We start from the raw sequence: 23,039 nt of genomic DNA, 5'->3' as shown, positions 1-23,039 counted from the left end.
ATTTTGTCCAACATTTTCTGCTTGCAAGAAGAAGAACAAATCATTGCCCATCTCTTGGTCGATTGTGCTATGTTCACATTCTGAAATAGCCTCCCTCAAACCCCCAGAACAAACGATAACAAATCCCACACAATAAGGCAGAACAATGTGGTGTAGGAGTGTTTGTGTTGCCTCGGTACACAGTGGCAGACATTGTCCTTCACAAGCTCTACAGCATTGCTGTAGTTGACTCTGATGAGGGGTTGTAACCTCCCCCGACACTCTGTACGTCAACCATATTGATCTGTTTCTTTTACGCATGGATCTTTAATAAAATGTGACCTGGATGAGAAATTTACAGAAGTCTCCTTTGCTCTGGGGGAGTAATGAGAAAAGGGTTGTGAAGAAGACTGTGACATGTGAAAGAGGCCTGTACGCCCATTAAAAAAAAAAAGGCCTGTCAGCCTCTGTTTGTCTCCACCATGAATTAGTCTGCTGAAAAAGCCTCACACCCTCACAGGATACAATACTAGGAAGGAAGGGGGTAGATTAGCGCTGGTGTAAGGACTAATGGGTTCTTCACACTGCACAAATATTTCTTACGATAAAGACAAGCTATAAAACGAGGCATACACCACTTGGCCTCTCCTGTCTCTAACTGATTGAGACAGAGTTATAGGCCTCATGGAAAAGTAGAGCATTGGTCCGGGGGGCCGCGTTAGGCATATAGGCATTGTCTGCTTTTCCCGGGTCGCCTCTTTAGAGTAACAATAGCAAACAAATGGCTCCACACTGCCTATTGACTTTTTTGAGTTTCAGTGTTTGAAGGCAGAGACGACTCTTAGGAAATGCAACCCCTAGTAGAAGATTTATTGATTACTTTCTGAAGTGCTGAAGCAAAGTCTCAACTGTTACAATGTAGGTTTGTTTTTTTCACAAATGTCCTAGCTATGACTAAACACAAGGAACGGTTCAATTGTTTTTATTTTTCTCCTTTTCCACTTGGAAAGGTTGCTGTTGAGGACATTAGCCCATTGAGACATTATTGAATATTTTTTTCATTGTGCCTACATTTAATATTTGTATAGCAATCTATATTCATAGACTATTTTGTGTGAGTTTGCCAATCCAGTTTCCAAATGCTTGTCAATGAACATTTTTCAGATGTGGCCTCGAGAATCCGGTAGATGTGTAATAGTCAGCTTATGTTGCTCGTGTTGCCGTTGGCCTATACTAGACGAAGAGACGTTATTGCTTCCAATGAACATGAATTACTGCACTCATTAAACAGTAATGAAACACTGGCCTTCAGCCTGTCTTCACCTCCTACTCAAATTATTGAAGCAGGGAAGAGAGTGCGGACTAGTCTAGGTCTGGGACATTGTAGGTTGCTTGCTAACCTCTTGGAGGAATGACAGGTGCAGCTAAACCAACCTTCCCCAACTTTTTTTTTTTTTAAAGACCAATTGCACATGTAAATATGTTTTTTAAGCTACAAAACTAAATGCTAAAACTGCACTATAATGATATACGTCAAAGTTTGTTTTAATACTGACATTTTTAGGTTGAAAATGGCCACTTTCACAACATCTTCTGTTTTAAATCGTCCCTTATCTTGCAAAGCTCATTCTTAGATGGAGTCGACCATCTGGGACTAATCTACTTCATGACATAAAGTCATGTTCTGTCATTTAAACCTCTCTCCCTCTCCCCACAGTGTCTATCATTTTACGCCCTGACACTTTTTTAAATCATTTTTCTAAAGAATGCAGTTGATGGTTTTGGCCTCAGACCTGGGGGTGAAGTCGCACTTTAATGCAGGACAGAACCAATTTACATTAATATATTGACATGTATACATCGAAATGAACATTTAAGATGTTTGTAGTGAATTGCTCTTCACAAGGTCATTATGGTTCATCGCTACTTGGATCTTTTTTTCATAGGTTTTTGCCATTGGTTCCATATATTACGAAAACATAATTGTCCTCCAAGTAAAACTAACCTGTCTCACGACAGTCTAAACCCAGTTGCTAAAAGGGATCATGTGAAGTTAGCCAAATGTAGGTAAGAGTAATTTCTTACCTCAAGTAGTCGTGAAACCTTTAGTTGTAGAATGGCAATAAATAAACCTTGAACTCCTTGAAGTTTGTCAAAAGTGTTGTTTCTATTCATTTACTGAATGAGGAATGACTGATTTGTGGAGATGAGGTGTGATATGATTCTTCCTGGTAGCTGGCTGGAGGTTGATTGCCAGGGAGCTGAACATATCCGGCTTGCTGGTTGCTATAGTGTACGTCATTTCCAGTAAATCTCACAATACAAATATGTTCTTTGTTTGTCGGAAGACGGCAGGTACAAGTCACCCATATTTTAATTATCCAGTCTGATCTTGAGTGAGCAGCTGATAGTTATGTGGTTTGTTTACATGCCATAACATAAGGGTTCACAAATAATGCTCATGCTTTTTTGCCCCATTGCAATGTCGCAGTGTTTACAAAATTCAGGAGTAACTGTTTCCTCTCGGATCTTTTTCTGACGTGTGGGGAACGTGTTTTCGTTGTAATTTGGTGGCGCGAGTGTGCGTAGCACACAAAACAACATTAATGTTAACTAGCTAACACTGGCTGAAATAATTTCAAGATGTATAATTAATAATAATCAGTCGGTCATGAACATCAAAAATGAATACATTGCAAATGTTTATTCAAACTGTAACAATGTATGTAGCTTTACGTTAGCTAGTTAAATCTGCCTTGTTCTCTGGTGAGGTTATCTCATCCTCTTCCCTGTTTGTCGCTGGCTGAGGAGGAAACATACACCGTTTATTAGGTGATGACTTCGCAAGTCATCACCAAAGTTGAGAGCAAGCTGTCGATTGTTGATTTAAATTCAGTGGAGTGGACAGGACTGTTGTAATTGCAACTTCATGACTTTTCATTAAATTAGGAAGTAGCGGCAACTGTAGAACAGAAACACTGCGACTTGAGTGAGAACTAATCGATGTTTATCATAGATGATAAATATGGTGATCAAAGATAAAAAATCAAGCTTGAAACGTTAATTATTCTTTAAATTGTAAATTTAAAATGTAATCCAAATAGGCAGCCGATGCTGACGTCAGGGTACCCGTGATTCTAACTGCATACGTTATGATGTCGGCACAAATCAACCATCCTTGATTTTGTAGTGCGTACTCCTATATGTGTTTTTATCAGTAGGTTTGACTTGGTGGTCTGAACCACTCTGTCAAACTACCATCTACAAATATCAGCTTGTAGAAATTATTGACCTAGCCTGGCAGCAGTTTTATGTTTGAACATAGTTCACGCTGTTCAGTTCTTTACTGCTGTCCACTTCACTGTCCCCATAATTGCCCTATATCTTTCTTTGTGTCTTTATTCCTCCTCGCCTCACTGTATTCATTTCTGAATGCTGAGCACTCAGTTTCCTCTCGCTTTAGTCCTAAACCACACTCCCTACAGCACAGATTTCATGTCTGCATTCTTATCAAGTGAGGTTTTTAGATCAGTCCCTCGTGAGTGCTGTTTGACATGATAATCTATGCACAGAGTTTGACGACCTGAACGTGACACATTGTCTATTTTGTTGCTGCATGGGAATGTTTCTGGCCTTGGCCCCCTCCCGTCTCTCACGGTGCTGACATGCATTGCAGGCTTCATTGCGAGGCGCTCGAGCCAGGAGATGGCCTCCTCCTTTGGGGAAGTCGGGGCTGAAGCTAGGTCAGGTCTGGGTAGGTGGGGATCTTGGCTCCTTAAGTGGCCAATGTGGAATGTTTGAGCCGGTTGCCAGGCAAAGAGGAAGGTTTTGATTTTAGCATTGCGTCTTTCCAGCAGCTTGTTACAATTAGTGATGTCAGGAAGGAAAGAAACAAATATGAAGCATTTCTTCAAAGGGAAGGCATATCCTTCCCATGAGTTCATTCTTTCCTCGGGTTTCTCAAGGAAAAAGGGGGCAAAAGTGCAGCCTGTTTCTCTTCGGACAAAACGTGTGTTTTGCAGGCCCCGTTTCTTCCTGTTCTCTGGTGCATGTTGTCGCACTGCGAGTCGAGTAATTGGGTTGCAAATGGTCAGAACAGCAACACGGCACAAAGAGTCTGCCAAAATATATTTGTTTGTGTTCAACCCATTAAAATGAGGAACCTTATTTGTTTACTGGATATGATGGTCAACCAGTAATGAAACCAATGACAGTCCTGAGCTGTGCCTCTCTATGCCTCAGTATGCTTATTTCCTTGACGACACCATATGATGCTTCTGATTAAGGCACTTGTTTACGTTACATATGCAAGCAGTATTTTAGATAATATTTCAAAGAGCTCTAGTTTGCGAGCTCTGGCTGTGTTCTTCACTGCCTCAGACGAGCAGTGCCAAGTTTCCCCACTCTCCTCCTGGCTGTAGGTATCCCATGCAGAGGCCATCTGTCTCTCCTCCCATAATGGTAAGGGTGGAGTCCTCTTAAAACACCCCCCCCCTTTTTTTTTCGCTCCCTCCTTTCCTACATCCTCCCAAACGCTTACAGTAAAACAAACAGAACATAGCATAAATGGAGTCGTGTTTCTTTGTATGCTTTGAGAGCCCTGACAAGTGACACACGGAGATGCACAAACTATGTATGGTAGCAGTTGGTTAGTGTCGGGTAGCTGCAATATGTCGAGCATGCCAGGGAGAAGCCTGGTCCGAGACACGTGTCTGCATGCGTCAACGCACTGTCATGCATGCCGAGCATGTTAGTGAACCACTCGGACAACCAGTGCGGCAGGAGGATTTTGATCAGCATGGCATTTATAGTCTTGTTCCAGATAACATATGTATTTTACAAATATTTATCTCTCTTTTTTCATGGTTTCAGTTCAAGAAGAAGAGTTGCACCAGTGAGGTGACAACACACAGCTGTCAGCTCGGATGACTGGAGTGTAGAATGTGAAACCCAAATGGCTCTGACCCTGATTCTCCCCCACAGCAGAGGACTCTGGCAGATGCAATGCAAACACAGGGCAACACATGCACGGCGTAGCACATTATAGCAGGGTGGGATACTTCTTATTTTAGACCAGGTCATGAATCATAGCTCGGAAAAAAGATGTTAATGTATCCCTTAATTATCTTGGAGAAATAATCCCAAGTGAGTTTCCCGAGTAAATAATTAACTTAATAGTAAAAGTTAACTTATTTAGTGGGTATTTTAATAGGTTAAAAGCCTAAATACAGTGGAGAACTGTGCTAGATAAGATAAGTTTCCACAGTAATGCAAGAAATCAAGCGGATTCATATTTTAATATTTTGAAAATGTGGGTCAGCAGAGGAAAACAAACAGGAAAGCTGTGTATGTGTGTGTGTGCACGTGCGTGTGTGTGGCACTGAAATTACAGGGGACGTAAGCCTCCTTTGGCTCTACTCTTCACAAACCAAGATAGCATTGCTGTGGCTAACCACTTAAATTCAAGCCAAAGACTCAAAATACCAGCCAGTGGACCACTTTTATAAGCTTTACTCCATACACATCCGAGACTACGTACAAAGTGGAAATTTATAGCTCCTAAATATAGCTTACTCTGCACAACTGTGTCGATACAACTGTGTTGTAGATTACTCTACAATTCACTTTTGGTATAGCCTCTTAAATTTTTTTACAGTGCACATAATTCCATCAATGAATCAGTCGTGTAATTATGCTCGCTAAAAAACAGGGTGGATTTATTCACATTCAGGGCTGTCTACATGTCCTGTAATTCATTCCCATTTAGTTTTTTTGTTTGTTGCCACAACCCATCCGTCAACTATGACATGCGTTCTCAATTTGCATTTGTAATGAGGCCTCGATGATCCCCAACGTTAATCACGGAGTTCCACAAGGTTCTGTGCTTGGACCATTTCTATTTACCTTATATACTGTATGCGTCCTGAAACACTTGAACTTTCATTTTTATGCAGATGACACTCAATTAGGTATATATCGATTAAACCAGAGGTGACCAACCAGCTCGCTAAACTTCAAGCATGTCTTAAAGACATAAAAACATGGATAACCTGCAACTTCCTGATGTTAAACTCAGACAAAACTGAAGTTATTTTACTCGGCCCTGAACACCTCGGATATCAATTATCTGGTGATGTGGTTTCTGTAGATGGCATTGCCCTGGCATCCAACACCACTGTAATGAATCTCTGCATTATCTTTGATCTCAAGGACTGCATTTTTCATCTACATAACATTTAAAAAATTAGTTACATCTTGTGTCATAAAGATGTCGAAAAACTGGTTCACGCGTTTGTTATTTCTTGACTAGATTACTGCAATTCTTTATTGGGCTGCTCTAATACGTCTCTTAAGTCCCTCCAGTTAATCCAGAATGCTGCAGCTCGTGTTCCTAACAACTAAGAAAAGAGGTCACATTACCCCTGTATTGGTTGCTCTGCACTGGCTCCCTGTAAAATCCAGAATCACATTTAGATTCTTCTCCTCTCCTACAGAGCCTTGATTGGTGATGCGCCATCATATCTTTAGACTCACTAGAAAGCTACTCTCACTAAATGTGGGGCTACCTGTGGTTCCTAGAGTCTTAAAAAGTAGAATGGGAGCCAGAGCCTTCAGGTATCAAGCTCCTCTTTTATTGAACCAGCTTCTACCTTCAGTCCGGGAGGCAGACACAGTCACCTCATGTAGAGTAGACTGAAGACTTTCCTCTTTGATAGTCTTATAGTTCGGGCTGAATCAGGTGCACCTGGTCCAGCCCCTTGATATGCTGCTATAGGTTTATAGGCTGCTGGGGGACATTTAGGATACACTGAGCACCTCTCTCCTCTTCTCTCTCTCCTTATGGATGAATTTATGTCTCTCCATTGCACATTATTAACTCTGCTTCCTCCCCGGAGTCTTTGTGACTTCCCGCCTCGTAGGGTCCATTGGACCTGGCTGGTTCTGAAGCTGGTCCTGGGTCCTTGCCTCTGCTTCCTGCATCAAGCCTCTGGCCCTAGACCTGGCCTCCTTCCCATTGGCCCTTCATCTTTCTTTGTGCCTCCTGCCTCGAAGGCCAACCTCATTGGTCTGGCCTCTTTCGCGATTCCTCATGCCTGGTGCCCCCTCATCCTCCTCTCTACCTTCTGTCTCATGGATTGTGGAGGTCTGGATCGTGGTCCATGCCTGTTACTCATCATTCATACATTTCTGTCATATTCATTGAATGTGTTGTGACTCTGTAACGCTGTTCATTCTGTACACACGACATCTCTTGCTTCTGTCCATCCTGGAGAGGGATCCTCCTCTGTTGCTCTCCTGAAGGTTTCTTCTCTTTTTTCCCTGTGAACGGTTTTTTTTTCTTGCGAGTTTTTCCTGATCCGATGTGAGGTCCTGGGACAGGGATGTCGTATGTGTACAGATTGTAAAGCCCCCTGAGGCACATTTGTAATTTGTTATCTTGGGCTATAAAAAAATAAACTTGAATTGAAAAATGATTGTCCATACAGCATAAACACAGAAACGCACTCTCTTCATTGTTGATTTGTGTTGTTTGCATGTTACAATTTTTATTGTATTATTTTTATTTTTTGCTGCAACCACAACTCAAGCATTTGTTGTCGCATGATCATCTATCCTTGACTTGCTATTAGTACTTACAGCATTCAAATATCCATTTATATTCAAAACCAAGTTTACATGTTGCATTACTTTATTTAAAACATTTTTTTTTAACTGCGGTGTACTTCAAGTTAAATGAAGAGTGTTATAATGAGGACAAACGACCATAACATTGCTTGTTTTGTTTCATCTCTTTCCAGTGATGTTTTTTCCTCCCGACAGTCTGAGTGTCCCGTGGTGAACGTGTGTTGCTTATTAAGAGGGAAAGCAGAGCACTCGCAGTAACCCAGATGAATTCCGGCCCTTTTTTTCTTCTTCTTCACCCCCATGACAAACGTGTCTGAAAAAGATAATGGCTGTGAATGGACGGGGAAAAACATACTGTTTGACAAATAGATTTTGATTCACAGAAAATTCTTTTCCACTGCTACACACCAGAGAACAAAACAACTGTAACCTCTGAATTTCAGGGGGAGAGCATTTTTCTGAATTTAATTAAAGCTGCGACAATGACACGTTGCTGTTGCTTATCTGAATCTCATCTCTATCCTGTTCTCTCAGCAGGTGTGAGCAGCAACCAGGTGATTGTTCCTGAGAAAGTGAATGCAGTGCTGGGGAAGAACATCACACTGGGCTGCAGAATAGAGGTGGGCTCCAACCTGACACAGAGCTCCTGGGAACGGCGTCTTCCTTCAGGCACCATCACCTTGGCAGTGTTCAACCCCGAGTTCGGGACCTCCTTCTCTCCGGACTACATCAAGCGCATCTCGTTTGTTTCCCCTTCTGTACGAGACGCTACCATTACCATTGAAGGGGCTGGCTTTGCAGATGTCGGGTCCTACACCTGCAAAGTGGTAACATTTCCTCTGGGCAATACACAAGCATCAACCTATGTTAATGTGTTAGGTAAAGTATAGCTCCGTCTCCTCATTTTCGTTTCAGTTGTATTGGGTGTTTCTTAATGCTGGTCTTTAATCTCCCCTTTCAAAGCAGGATGCTGGTGGTTGTGATTAAGCAACGCTTAGGTGACTACTAAGTGTTTGTCACGAAGGAACAAACTACTCCCGGAAGCTACCTAGCATTGTAATTTACCGCCTGGACACAGGCCATGTCAATTTAAATCCCTATGAGAATCTGCTCTGTATGGAAGCTGGTGTGCTCCCTCTCATTTCACTCACCCCAGTGTCACTTACTTTGGAAAAACTGCAGAGTCAGGTTTAAATTAATTTCTATACAAGGTCCTCCATGAGCCCACTTGCATACAAATCAAAAAGTGCACATATTTTATACTTTAATGGAACATAAAGACTCTCTCCACATGTAGGCAGCATGTAAACACAGTGCAGTTCAAACAGTCTCAGCTTGTTGCAACAACAAGTTAATTGCAGGGTGTGATGCAGAGCGACTCTCATGACATTCAGTTGCATTTAACCAAGCTGCATGCTACAGTTGCATGTGTAGCGATGCTCTTGATGGTACACTGGGGAGTTATTTCCCTCGATGCAGTGAGCATGGATGTCGGTTCTGCCTTCTTTACCCTTTGTCACAAATTATGAAATCATACCTCAGGCTGAGTAGTTGTCGTGTCTGACGCTTTCACAGGCTCTGAAGAAGCAGATGACAAACTTGGCAATCCCCGGTTTAGAAAATGTATCATCAAAAATCCAACATCTCTGCACTGGTGTTAAGGGCTCCTCTCTGAGGAGCATGAACGTTGAACTTTCTCTCCGGTCAGCGTATGTTTCAAACCCTAAATTGGTGGTTGGATTGCCCTCAGGCAGCGCTGAGAGGTAGATTGCACTGTAGGCAGTAGTTTCTTGGCTCCCTCCAGAGACTAAAGGAGACTGATGACTAATGAATGCTGCATTAAGTGCTGCTGTGACAGCCACAGTGTCTGGGACCTCACAGAGTTCAACTTCACCCCGCTCTTCTTTCTTGACATATTCTCAGGCATGTTGGTTATTTTTGGATCACACAAACGCATACATGTACACCCATAGACAACTACATGCTTATGCCTACTTTACGTGTTATTAAGGTGGTGTATGTTCTTAGCAATTAGATACATGTCATGTGGGCGTAGATTGTTTTTTCTTAATGAATGCACACATCCCAATTACGAAGCTAAACTCACTAGATTTAAGTTCCCAAGGCATAAATGAACATTGGCTTCTACATCTTTGCCTTGTTTTGGGTTAACTGGAAAAAATTTCACACGAGTGTTCTGAAATAAGCCAAAAAGTTGCTGCATCCCTAAAACAAATTCTGGATAGCACGTCAACATGTGGACAATATACTGTTGAATCAGAGTTTATTAACATATTGTTAGAATATACAGAATAGTGCTTGTATGTTATGTATTGTATTTTCTTTAGTTTAAACAACTCATCTAAAAATTGTGATTAATGTTCATACTTAGAGAGCACACTTGATTTAACTTGGATTCCTTTAAAATGAACTAAAGCAATTAAAAGATTGTTAAACCTAAAGGCTCAAACCATGAATAACAGACCGAAGTCACAACACGCATCATAATGATTGACAGGTGCAGTTGACATTGACTTATTTTCAAAAGTTACACTCTCGAGGCAAACCTTTTACCCTATCAGGAGCCACTCAACACACTATTTGCTTTGGCTCAATACTTACTCGCTTTCCTTTTCGTCCTTTTGTCTACAGCATCTTATAGAAAATACCCGAGCTTTTAAGGAACACCTCAGGAGGAAGTGTGCTACAGTACGTGAGCCAAAAGTCCCCACCAGTAAGCAATAGGAAAGAAGCCGCGGAGGGCAATGTGACACAGGAAGTGAATGAATTAGAATGACCCTTTGTTTCACAGTGCTGACGGGTGAATAGGAAATCTGATGAAATAGCAAACATCAAAACATGTATGCGACACACAACGTTGGAGAGGCAGATTTTTATTATTAAGCATTTTAGCTTAATCCTATCCTACCTTAAACTATGAACTGCATTATTTTGTGTCCAAACGTCTGTTCATTCATCGAGCCAATAATTAATTTTTGAGTCATAGAATTAGCCCCACAGAGATTACTTTCTCACCAAAGTGAAAATCAGAAGAGAGTTATAGTTTTTTGTGGTGAGATGTTTCATTTCTCTATTCAAACAATGCCCCCTCCTCTAGTTTCTTTGACAAATGCGTCATAAAGCTATCTTTTGCTTGCTTGTTACGATGTCCTTTTTCTTCTATTTACTGTTCCCTATTAGCGAGATTGATCTTACCTGCTTGCAGTGTGTGGCTTCATTTACAAAGTTAATAGTGGTTGATTTAGTTCATTGGCTTGTCTTTCTTTAAGCAACGTTTTGCATCACAGCATCCAACAGCTCAAAGAAATGTTTACACCAAAGTGACCGCTTTAAATTAAAAAAAATTACTATTTATTGATTTTGGATGTTAAATTATGTAAGAAATGTCGGACTTGATGCATGACCTTTGAACACCTAGTTAAAACCAATATGATTTCTGGGGTTCCCACTCTGGCATTAGTGTTTGTATGCATATGTGGATCTGTGTGTGCGCAGACGGGAAAGGGCCAATGCAGCCAGTTTGCTGAAGGGAAATCGTTACCCTATCCCCTAAAGCATTTCCACTCATCCCAAGCGTTCCCCTCCCTTCCTGACAGCAACTCCAAATTAACACGTCTCTCTGATTTAGTTATTCTGAAGCTTCGGCCAGCTCGCCTCTTAACATAGAGAAGCTACTGTTTATAGATGGAGGCCTGTAAGGAGAGGCACAGAGAAGAGAGGGAAGAATGTGAGGTGGATGACTGAGAGGGACGCCCCGTCGCGCCCTTGCAGGGGGTTCGAGAGATGCCAGGTTATTTTGGGAGAGAGGGTGCCGGGAGTTATTTGAAATTGTTTTTTGACCTGCTGCCTCCACTGGGAAGACAGATGTCTTGGGTCTCAGGTGATGGCCGTGTGTTGTGGATTAGGCTGGCGAGTGCCCCCACGTGTCTTTTAAAACTGTCACCATTGCAGTAAGTGGAACAGCTGCTCTTTTAAGAGGGACAGAGATAGAGGAGGCTCTGTACTGGAAGACAAAGAAGAAATCATTAGCATAAGTGGGAAATTGTCGTGCTGGTACACGGAAGTGTAACCTTGTGTCGCCAGTTTACTTCACGACCCCCTCCCCTCTCTCAGCAGACCGTCTTTTGTCCTTTTTCCTCTTGTGTGGCTGAACTTTCCAAAGGGTCAGTCAGTTTGCAGTAGTTAAAGCTAGGTAGACAGTATATTTTTGGCGTCTTTGGGCAGAGATTCCATCGTAACCTTTTAGCGTAATGAAATCCAAGTGGTCTGAGAGACTTCTGCACCACCGCTTGGCTCTGGTTTCAGGCTTTAGAAAATGCTTTCCGGGACAAGAGACGTTGGCCAATCGCAGGTAATTTTAGAGATGGTGCATTATTAGTGTCTGTTCTACAAATTAAGATGCGCACGCACGTCCCCTCAGATCGCAAAAGCCTTGTTCAAAAGTTAATATTTCAGCATTGGTAACAACATGTGCTTCAGTGTTTCAGAGAGAAGATGTTGTTAATGCTTAAGCCTTCTGCTAACTCACGCCCCGAGACGGCCGCATTCGTGAGCTCGGCTAAGCAGCAGACTTGATTATTAAAAACTTTTTCTTTTCATCTCTGAAGCCCTCTAGCTCTCCATAGCCTCAGATCCCCGTATGTTACCTCAGACAGCTTTACAGGCCCACAAGTTGGCAAAGAAAACAGGACGCCATTTCAAATAGAAATGGCGCCGTAAGGATCACAATCAAAATCGGGATGATGTACGAGTTACTGTATGACGCGCGTGCATATGCCTGTGCTCGTCTGGTGGGAGGGGCTTAGGGCAGAGAGGAGAGCTTGTGATGAGGGCTACTGTGTCAAAATTCTGGTGTGTTTTTTCTGAGAAAACTGCCAATCACAAAGCCCCACTTGAATTACAATATCATGAACGTTTATTGTTAAATGTTTTGCTAAATGATGCCAAATACACACCGCGTAACCCAGTTTTAAACCGTGCTCCACGTGTTCTTTAGGCCAGTGCAGCATAATAAATGCAAACTACGCGACAGGTAGGGGGGGGTGGTGTTGTTCGGGTTACGGCCCGCTCGCATGGATCTGTTTAAAAAAATCCTTGTTCCGTCTAAACCTGCAATTATTCTCAGGAAGCCGGCATAAGGTTACCCCAGCTCTCAAGCGCTGAGAAGTGTACAGTAACTGAGCCCCTCATCTTCCAGTGGAACATAGTCAAATACAAACACATCACCATGTTGGCTGTCAGTAGCCTCTGATTTTGGGATATTGAGGGATTATCCCCAACATCATATGCTTACTTCATGCTTGGTTCGACCCTCTGTCACAACCGGCTCTCAGGCCACCCTACAGACCAATAGACCTTCCTGTGAGACACGATATGTTTGGAACACAACAACAAAGACGACTCGGTCTCCACTGAAATGCCTTCATAAGATTGAGGAGCATGGTTCATCCATTTTTAATGCATATATGTGGAATGGAAGAAGTCAATCTGCCCTCTCCGGCAGTTAAGTATACTAGGGCCACTTCCCTCTGTCCATATTCTACATGATGGACATTATTTATTCATATACGTACTGAAGAAGATCAATATTCATTCTGTAATCTTTTCCCATTCTGTCATTTCCTCCCCTCCCCCTTCGTCCTCCTCCTCGCTCTCTCAAACACAGTGGAGCCAAAGGTCTATGTGTCCGCCGGCCCCATGGCTCTGCTGGATGGTGGGAACGAGTCACTGGTGGCGACCTGCATCGCCGAGCGGGGCCGTCCCGCCGCGGAGGTTTTCTGGGAGACGGAGCTGTATGGACGGAGTGAGAAGCAAAGTCAGGACGAGCCCAACGGCACCACCTCTGTACACGTGCACTACATGTGGCAACCGCAGAGCTACGCCCTGGGGAAGAAGCTCACCTGTGTGGTGCGCCACCCGACCCTGCTTACAGAGTTCCGCATACCGTACATACTAAACGTTCAGTGTAAGTACTCAAATATAATATCTCCTTTAACTCCTGTGTTGTCTTTTCTCACATCTGACAGGATAAGTCTGGTGGATTCTATTATTTTTTGTTGTCAGCAAATTAATTGATCCTGCTACTTCTTCGTCACTGGGCCATCGACCTCCATTGTTCAAAAACAATGGACTTGCAACACTTTATTATATAAAGAGTTATTCCTACCTTTTTAAAGTTTCTACTTTCGTACATTAGGTAAAGTGCAACATTCCCAAATTGTTCGTTCATCAAGTACAGAGGAAGGTGTCTTATCCCAGTGTGATAAAATAGAATTAATAAAAGATGCATTCTTTGGTTACAGTTCCTTTTTTTCCTTTTTAGACATGAAAGATGTGCATATGTTTTGCGAAAAAAAACATCAGAAAAAAACATCAGTGAGCCACACGCATATCTGTTCCCACATACTGGCTTGCACACTGAATACAAGGTGCCTTGTTCCAGTAATGTTTGCTCCAAAAGATGCAATAACCTAAATATATACTATCCGCAGCCTTAAGGTCCTCCTCAAAATTTTCCCAGACAAATTAATACAAATTTCAGTCTGAATTGTTTTGTGGGTTCATTCTCTCACCACTCTGCCTCTGATCATGCCGCCTTGCATTGGGTTAAATACTATGGCTGCTCAATAATTGGGTTAGATTATGCAGTGTATTACAATTTTTGCTTATATCATCAATGAAATACATTGTTCCTGAAATAACCAAGAAAGAATCAATTTAGCCAACAAAGTGATGATTGATGGCAGTTATTCATATCTATCAACCCGTGTTAATGGCTTGATTTATGGCCTGATCCCTATCTTTCCCTCTTTTCCTATAATGGGGCCGTTTAAGTCTTTTTAATGTTATCATTATTGAAGCATACTTCTTTGACAAGTAGTACTCTGGTTTTCTCTGAGCTTGGACTTTGAGTGCAGGCTAATGAAGGTATTTTATGAAATATTGATCAGGCCCCAGCAGCAACACAAGTAGCAGGGGGCAGCGGATGGAGACGCAACGAAACAAAAGTTAATACAGGGAGAAGGAAGCTTTCCAGCTCAATAAATCATGTCTAATGCAGAGGCAGGGGATTTGAAGTGCAAAAGAAGCACAATTTCAACGTTGAGCTGCGTTAAATAAAAAAAGGTCAGTTGACACGATGAGCCCAGGCATCTGCCTGCGTGCTGTAATGAGTTCCTCATTCGTCCTCCAGAGAAATCAAAACGAAATATTGGATGCCTCAGTCGGTATGTGCCATGTTTTATTACAGTGGCATGTGCCTGCCTTCATTTAGGCATGCTCCTGCTTTCCTTTTGTTTTTTTCTGTGTCATGGTGAGGCAGTAGTTTATTATTAGCTGCAGTACAGCTACTGTCTGAGTGAGTCTGTCATTTTCTAACTTTCCATTTGTTTGTTCTCCTGGCTCTTGTGTGGCACGAGGTATAAGAATAACCCAAAAGATTCTATGTTTTAATGAATTATACAAATGCTAAACATTGTAACCTTTTTTAAAAAAAATTGTAATGTTGTTTTACAGTTGCACCAGTGGTATCGATTTTGGGAATTGACAAAAATTGGTTCGTGGGTCAAGAGAATGTAAAGTTCAACTGTGGCGCCAAAGCCAACCCGCCTGCTCGCCACTTCACATGGACCAGGTCAGTATCCCCAAAGATTGGCTTCCCATGCCAACACTTTGTGAGGACTTTAACTCATCAAAAATATATGCTATACATACCCTGAAAGTCCCCTTTTCAAGACAGACTAAGTCAAAATAGACTGGAACAGTCTGTCAAAGTTTCAAATTCAGGGGACACGGCTGATCACACAAATATATTTTTTGAGGCTCTCTGTAATATTTGAGAGCTGTCAGTTGTTAAAATGTGTAGTCAGACGGTCCTTGGTTCACTCAAACGTTGGAAAACCTTTTTCTATTCAGCAGCTAATGTTGAATTACATGATCTGGAGTTGATGGTTCAAATATAACCATTATAACTCACTCGGTTGACTGAGGTGTGACAAACGGGCAAAAGGAAGATGTTTCTTGAGTAACTAATAGCAAATTCTACATGAATGATCAGCTGCTGATTGGTCCAGTTGGGTAAAACTAATCTCTGTTTAAAGAAACTTAAATTAGGTGGCCAGGCAAAGCCGATTCTGTCTATAAATTACCTCCAGCATGACTTTTGGAGTCTGTACACTGGAACTGTCAAATGCGCTGCTGCCCCGATCGGGAAGACTGGCGGCTATAAATAAAAGATTCCAAATGGTTCATGCATCAGAGCAACACTTGCCTATGTGCAGCTCTTTGGCATCATTTTGCCTTAAAAACAAGAAGAATGACCTCATTTGAACTGGCAATACCAATAAAGTCGAGACAGCCAGACGCGTTATTTTTCTGCCCTGACGTTGAAAGTTTGTGTTGCTGTAGAACACTTTTCCCCCTCGACTGATGAACGTGTACTCGGCTCAAATTCTGAGTCATGTGATCATATAGTGGCAACAAGCCTATGAATGTTGAATAATCAACACAACAGTGACATCACTTCAAGTCATGGACCGGTTTTCCGATTCCTCCTGTAAACATGCAGTGTCCATGCAATGTATTTCTTCTGAGTCTCTGTGTATGATGTACTGCACGCTCTGAGGTTCATTTAATGTCTCATTTCTGCACAGGTTGGATGGATTGATGCCCGAGGGTGTTGAGCAATCAAACAATAGCTTTGCTTTCACTCGCCCGTTGGAGCGCAACGACTCTGGAGTGTACCGCTGCGAAGTGATAAACGACATTGGTCTCCGCACTCAAGACGTAAACCTCTGGGTACAAGGTGCGTTTTGACTTTTTCCCTTTTCCCCCAGGTGCTCCTCAATGTCTTATTTTTAACATCTCCTTACATAAATAAATCTCTTTTAACACCCACGGTGAAATAAGCAATCTGCCGTTGGACGCTCAGCGAGCCTCTCTGATGTAAGATTACCCTCTCGCTACGATCAGTTCAACACTTCGAGCCGAGCTAATCCTCCGTGTAAACGTCCCCTCCCAGATCCACTTTCACACATTCCTGGCAACATGGGAGCGCGGAGTGCAGATAAAGAGTATCGGTCCCAAACATTTCCCGTGTTGTGGTTTTGCAACATTAGATTTCTCACACAAGAGAGAGAGTTTCTCCCTGCTGCTCAGCAGACTCTGCACCCATGTCGCCTTTGTCTATATTTAAAAGTCTGGTTTCTCAGCGGGCCAGAATGCATTGTGTTCACAGATTTGCAGAACACAAAAGTATGTCTGCGTACGCCATATCATTAATTTGTAATCTTATGGCTGTTCTCTAGGACATTATTCATTCATAGATTAAGACGAGAGAAGAGGGAACTTCCCTTGATCATCAAAAGGGGTTTCCCTGCATTTGGATTAGCTAAATTCTGTCCATTCACTGACGAATCCTTGTCAGAAAACTCCCAGGATAATAAAGCGCTCCCGTCTGCTCCCCCCGTCTGTACACGGTTTTCCACTCGACTTCATGATTCTAAAGTCAGGGCGTGAATCCTGAGAACTCTGCATCTCTTGTTGTTTTCATTTCTCCTCGGTTCCGTTTAATCCTTTTCCAAACACAGCAACTGCTGTTTTTGGACATGTACTCCGCTAACACACACAATCCTTTTTTTCGCTTCACACCTGTCAAAAAGAAAGGGCTGGAGGAATCCCAAAAAAGGCTGTCGCGCTCCGTTTGTGTACCGGCCGCGTTTTGAGTCTTGCTCCAGATGAAAGCACAGCTGACGTCCAGGACGGACCTCCGCGACGCAATTATCTTGCTCCCCTTGTCAAATATTAAGCCTCGGGCATGCAGCCTCTCACTCCCATCCCCCGTGGAGATAGCCAGGTTGAGCTCCGCTGTATTCCCTCCTCCTCCGTGGCTGCTTGGTGAGGCTGTTTCACATTCCCAGTTGTCTGTGCAGCCTTGTGGTTTTTGGCTGCTTGTCCCTCAGATGATCTGCTGCCTGGTTACAGACGCTCATAACCCGACATGAGTTTAAAATGTCGCGCTGCAGGGCGGGAAGGATGGTGACTGACGACGGAGACGGGTGCCAGTGTGTCAGTTCACCGACCGTTGTCTTCGGTCTCGTGCTCTTACTTTAGCCGTGCTCCTTCATGCTCGCGCTGTATTGCCGGTAATTAGACTTTTTCTCAGTTACACAAATTGTGGTAATCGTTACAGCTCCACGGGGAATTGGGTTTTAGTAGTACCCCCAAAACCTCCTGGAGATGCAGACCTCTATGTGTGCGTCATATTGCTTTGTAGTCCGGCCTTTGATGTGCCTGTGCGGAGATCGGCGAGTGGTATCGGGCTGCTCTTAGTCCCAGAGGCTGGAGGTCAGACTGGAGACCATTATCCTGACCGTGAGCTCCACACAGCCCTCTCCTCTCTGACGCTGCTATCACCAACGCCAGGCCACCGGAGGACAAATCAAATGCAGGAACCGCCCATCGATCACACAGCGTTTCATCTTCTCACATGACTTCCCCCTCAGCAGGGTTTAGAAAGAAAGGGAGGAGGGGAGCCAATCACGCTCTCTCGGATGCTCCCGAGTGCATGTCCTCTGTCTTCCAATCGCTCTGCGTCTTTCTCTCCGGCGCACACAACGACATGCAGCACTTAACCTCTTTCTGCCTCTCTCATTTCCTGCTTTTTGCTCTTCGGCACAGCTTTCAACAGATTCTTTAGTCTCAGGGGAGGCGTGTCTCTGTTCCAACACTGCAGCGTGTTGATATGAATTAATCTAAGAACCATTTAAGTGTACTTTACAGATCACAAAGTGAGGTATCTTTCCTCTTTATCTTCATGACTCCTCACTCCCTCTGCTGTCATTCCTCTCTGTTTAAACCTTTTCATCACATGTTCACCGTGCAGATCCTCCCCCGACCACGGCCGCCCCGAGCACCACTGCATCCGTCCTCCGCGACACCTCTGGCCCGGGCACCGCTGCGGACCAGCAGAGAGGAGCCCTGTTCACATCCCCGACCCTGGCCTCCGTGCACGACGGCAGCCTGGGTACCATAGTCGGTGGGGTTGTGGGCGGAGTTTTATTCCTGATCCTCTTGCTGGTCCTCGGCGGGGCCTGCTTCATGCGACAGCGCAGGACCTTCAGGGGGGACTACTACACCAAACAGTACCTGGGACCCTCCGACATGCAGAAGGAGTCTCAGCTGGACGTGCTGCAGCCGCATGAGCTGCAGGAGGTCTACGGGGACAAGACGAGCAAGGGCAGCCAGGAGCTGAAACCCAAACTGGGCGGAGACATCATCTACCCCGACTACACCCCTGACCACAAGGAGAGGGATGACTGGGCTGACAAGGGGGACGCCCACAGGGGCCTCAAGGAGGGAAACTACTACCCAGATAACTACAACACCCAGAACGTGCACCCCTGCGGGCCTCCTGTTCACAGCCCCGCCGTGAACAACGGCTCCCCCTGCCTCCCGGAGGACTGCTATGACAATGGTACAGACGGCGACTACGTCTCCCACATGGACGGATCTGTGATCTCACGCAGGGAGTGGTATGTTTGAGGAGCCGAGGGGGGAAGAAAACGGACAAACGAACCGACTGACTGCGAATGATTTAACAACCGACGGATATAAATATCATTAAAGGCGTCATTTCACTTAACGGGTGAATTCGATTTCTCAGCTCCGTTTCACAACGAGCTCTTTGAACAATACTGCTCTGCCTTGATTGTAACCACTTAACCTTAAGGACTTGTTCGTGGATTGTATTACACTTTTGTGGCATTTCAAGGAACTACAAATGATCTGCAACGCCTCGGGGATGATATCTGTAGGCTTAAGAGGCTTTGGCATACAGTGAAGTTTCAACTGATGTGAATGAGGTTTTGTATTCTGCTTGTTTGTGTTTGCACCTGTCGTTAACACAGGTCAAAGGTCAGGTTTTCCGCTTCTTGATAGTGAAGTATTTATATCCCTGAGCTCTACTCCCATAAAACCTCACGACTTCTGTGGTATTTCCCAAATGCTCTTTTGATTTACTTTCAGCGTTTTCAAACTGTTGAGATGTTTCTCATGGCTGCAGCCAGTATTTAAAGCAAATGATATTGCATGCGTTTTCTAAAAGCATCTAGTTTAAAGGGAAGGTTTGTTGTTCACATGATTTAAAAGGGAAAATCACAGTCATTGTTCTGAGGGGAAAGCAAACGGACTGACACTAGAACACGACAGACAAATCCCTGTAACCCTTTGGTTAAGTTCTGTGGCTTTTGCCATCTCACGGTATCTTCTGTAAATTGTTCCTGCAATGGTCCACCTGTTACCTGACAGAGAGGGAGGCCTGTGAAGTACTCACAGACAGGAAAGCAGACGATGGCTGTCTTGTTTTGAATCCGCTTTTTTTTTTTAATGAATAACCTCGGTCAGCGCTAATTGTGAGAAATACTTTTTAGTTTCCTGCGGGTGCTTCACAAGGAGAGTTTCCCATGCTGGATGACACGCATGAGCTGTTTTCTCTGAGTCCTTATTGTCTAGTGTGGGAATGGCGAACCCTGCCACCACCAATACAAACTACAGCGAGATCATTACTGCAGAAAAAAATGCTGATCATAAATGCTCTTAAAAATGGGGTTGGATGTCATGAAAGTCTTAAGGATTACAACGTTAACCAAATACAATACTGTCATTAGCCTGTTGAAATGTGTGAACTCAGTCACTTTCTTGCAGTGAAAAAGCACAACTCCATTATTCCAGTCGTCGGTGATCATCAAAGAGAGCCTACCAGGCTTTCGCCCTCTCCACTTAGCCATGATAACAGGCTGCATCGCTGTCTTTTCCATTTTCCCTCCTTTATCGTCTGATTTCTGTCTGCACACAAACATCAATTGGTCATTACGGGTTTTATTTTAAACGTTGGATCAAAGCGGAGTTATAAATACCAGATGTGACCATCACAGCTGTCATCATCTGACGTTATGTGGCTCCAGAAACCACCAACAGTTTCACTGCTACCCCCCCCCCCCCCCCGCGACCCCGCCACCCCAGATTCATGACGATATATATAAGCATAATATTTTTTGGGGGGTGAAGAAAGTCAGGCAGTGTAGAAAAAATAGCACTAATAAACTGGTGCTTCAGCTTTATTAAGTAAGTGATTGATGTATGATTGCGTAAATACCTCCCAGCCCAGTTGGACTGGTTGCGTGCGGCTGACATCACGACTGATCACAGGACCGGCGCTAATGTTGGGGTTTGGCTGCTCAGCCCCTCGGCGGATATACAGCGATCATGGAAACCAGAAATTTAATCCACGAGTGAAAAAATTGGTGGAAGAACCATCTCGGTTTGAGCTGTAATGCCTCCCAGAGCGATGCTTCTTTTTTCTTTTTGTTCCTATAAGCAACAAACCCAGTGACGTTCAGTTGAAACAAAAGAGTCGACCTCATGAATGATCTCATCTCTCGCTGCTTCATTTGACCTTCCACTTCTTTTTGTTTCTTTTTTTTGTTGTTTCCTCAGGTGATCAAAGTGGCTTCACATGGATGCTGAATGTCACCGTTTTTGGAAATATCCCTCTTTGTGACAGAAACATATTCTTTTATCAGGACCTGGGGGGGAGGGTTATAGATTGTGGGCGTTCCATGCCAGGGCTTTGGTCGAAAGGATTAGATGTCTGAGAATAAACTACTTTAATCTCACTCTCGTCGTCGCACACACGCACCAATCCACCACACATCTGCCTCTGCAGCCCACATTCGAAAAGCAGTCCGCGCCTCAAACCTTCAGCTTTTTAATTAACTTTGTATTTCTTTTTTCCTCTCTCTCTCGTACTTGGCAACCAAAGTGCATAAACTCTGTCTGCATGCACACATTTGTTTTTTTATATATGTAAGGCGGATTCCTAGCTGTCAACCTGTTTCCTATTTTGGGAAAGGCACTCCATGCAAACTGCCTTTCTCTGCTCTAAAAGTTATCTTTTTCCTTCAGCATCTGTTCATCTCAAAAGACGGTTTGAGCTGAAGTCATTAATGTTATTCTTTCTTTTCCTTTTCTTTTTATTCTGTTGGATCACTCAACTGGTTGCATGTAAACTAAGTTATTTGCTCCCTACTACGTTCATTATCTCTCATAACGAATGTTTTGAACATGTACATAATGCTAATAGGGTAGCGTAGGATTAGCAGTTTGATTTATATGCTCATGTACAGTTTGTTCTGGACTCCCCTACTGAATAGTTGGTGCCTTAGATGGGCTGAGCAATGCACAGAAGCTTTGAAAAACAACAAGCATTAATATAAAGGATATGAATATCGTCAAAGAGGAGGACTGACTGGTCTGTTACGATATCGTACATCTTGATATTTAAGATTTGCTGTTATCAGAATAGACAAAAGGTTGATTGTCATGCCTTATACGCTTTAAAAGGACACATGTAACAAGTTGGTTACTGAGTAATAAGTAAAGTTTCACTGGGAATTTAGACAAGCCAGATTCAAAGAAAATATTGTTATCCTGTAAATATGCTGGCTATTTTACTTTTTATTATGATTATTGAAGAAAAAAAACTTATTTTTTGTAAGCGGTCTAATTTTTCCAGAGCATTAGTTTATCTTATGTGCGTTGGAGAAGTGCACATCTCATGATGCTGTAGTGGGTGAGCCTGTTTTCATTGCATTTTATATTTGTTCTCGAGAGTTTCCGACCAATTATTTTGTATGTTTGAATGATTGATGTCTCACTGGAATCAGAGGTGAAAGTGTGATTGTAGATTGTATTACGTTTTTTTGTTTGCAATAAAGAAAACATTATTATTGCACTCAAATGTGTCCTGGGATTCTGCTTTCAGAGTTGTTGTTTCTTTTTCTTTTTTATTATGAATATTGTGTTCATATTAAGATTGCCCATATCCATTGGGAGTTTTACAGATAGATACAAAAGACATCTATACATTTCAAAAGTAATTCATAAAATAGCACAACTTCTGCAGATGAAACTTTTGTTGTTGTCTCTTGTCCGTTTCTTTCTTTAGGTAGATTGTGGTAATAAGAAAATATCTTCCTGCCATGTTCCTCTTTTTTAACTTTTTCGATTACTGTATTAAATACTTTTGCAATAATTGCAAAATCCTCAGATTGAAAAAGGGAACTTCAGTCAACACTTAAGCAACAACAAGGAAGATAAGTTCTTACAAAGTGTACAAAAGAATATCAACACTGAAAAATGGGCAAACTGGGGAAATTGAAAGCTCCGAAAAAACGAATAGTCCTTGTGAGTTTTTTGCATAACAAAAAAGTATTGGAATATCTGGATAACTGATAGCTACACAAAGGATTAACCAGAGCTTTCAACAGAAGCTCATTTATTGCATTTTGACATTGACCTTTTACAGATAGTAACAGTTGAAACTATAGATGCACCGATTCGACTTTCTCAGTCCT

At 42.9% G+C, this 23,039-nt stretch overlaps 1 protein-coding gene across 2 annotated transcripts in view; it reads left to right on the top strand.

Annotated features, from left to right (window-relative positions):
- nectin3a (nectin cell adhesion molecule 3a) overlaps nt 1-22,423 on the top strand; it is a 31,363-nt gene extending 8,940 nt beyond the window's left edge. The window contains exons 2-6 of one of the 2 annotated variants that reach the window (XM_056441604.1): nt 8,143-8,484; nt 13,292-13,591; nt 15,142-15,259; nt 16,278-16,429; nt 18,509-22,423. In XM_056441604.1, the coding sequence (XP_056297579.1) occupies nt 8,143-8,484; nt 13,292-13,591; nt 15,142-15,259; nt 16,278-16,429; nt 18,509-19,167 (1,571 nt within the window). In that variant the 3' untranslated portion in view covers nt 19,168-22,423. Of the gene's footprint in view, nt 1-8,139; nt 8,485-13,291; nt 13,592-15,141; nt 15,260-16,277; nt 16,430-18,508 lie in introns of both variants that reach the window. The other variant, XM_056441603.1, reaches the window with a different exon arrangement.
- Nucleotides 22,424-23,039: the final 616 nt, after the last annotated feature.

Source organism: Pseudoliparis swirei, chromosome 20 (assembly GCF_029220125.1).
Source record: "Pseudoliparis swirei isolate HS2019 ecotype Mariana Trench chromosome 20, NWPU_hadal_v1, whole genome shotgun sequence".
Classification (NCBI taxonomy): domain Eukaryota; kingdom Metazoa; phylum Chordata; class Actinopteri; order Perciformes; family Liparidae; genus Pseudoliparis; species Pseudoliparis swirei.
The sequence above is the reverse complement of the archived record's forward strand: the minus strand, read 5'-3'. Positions and strand labels throughout refer to the sequence as shown.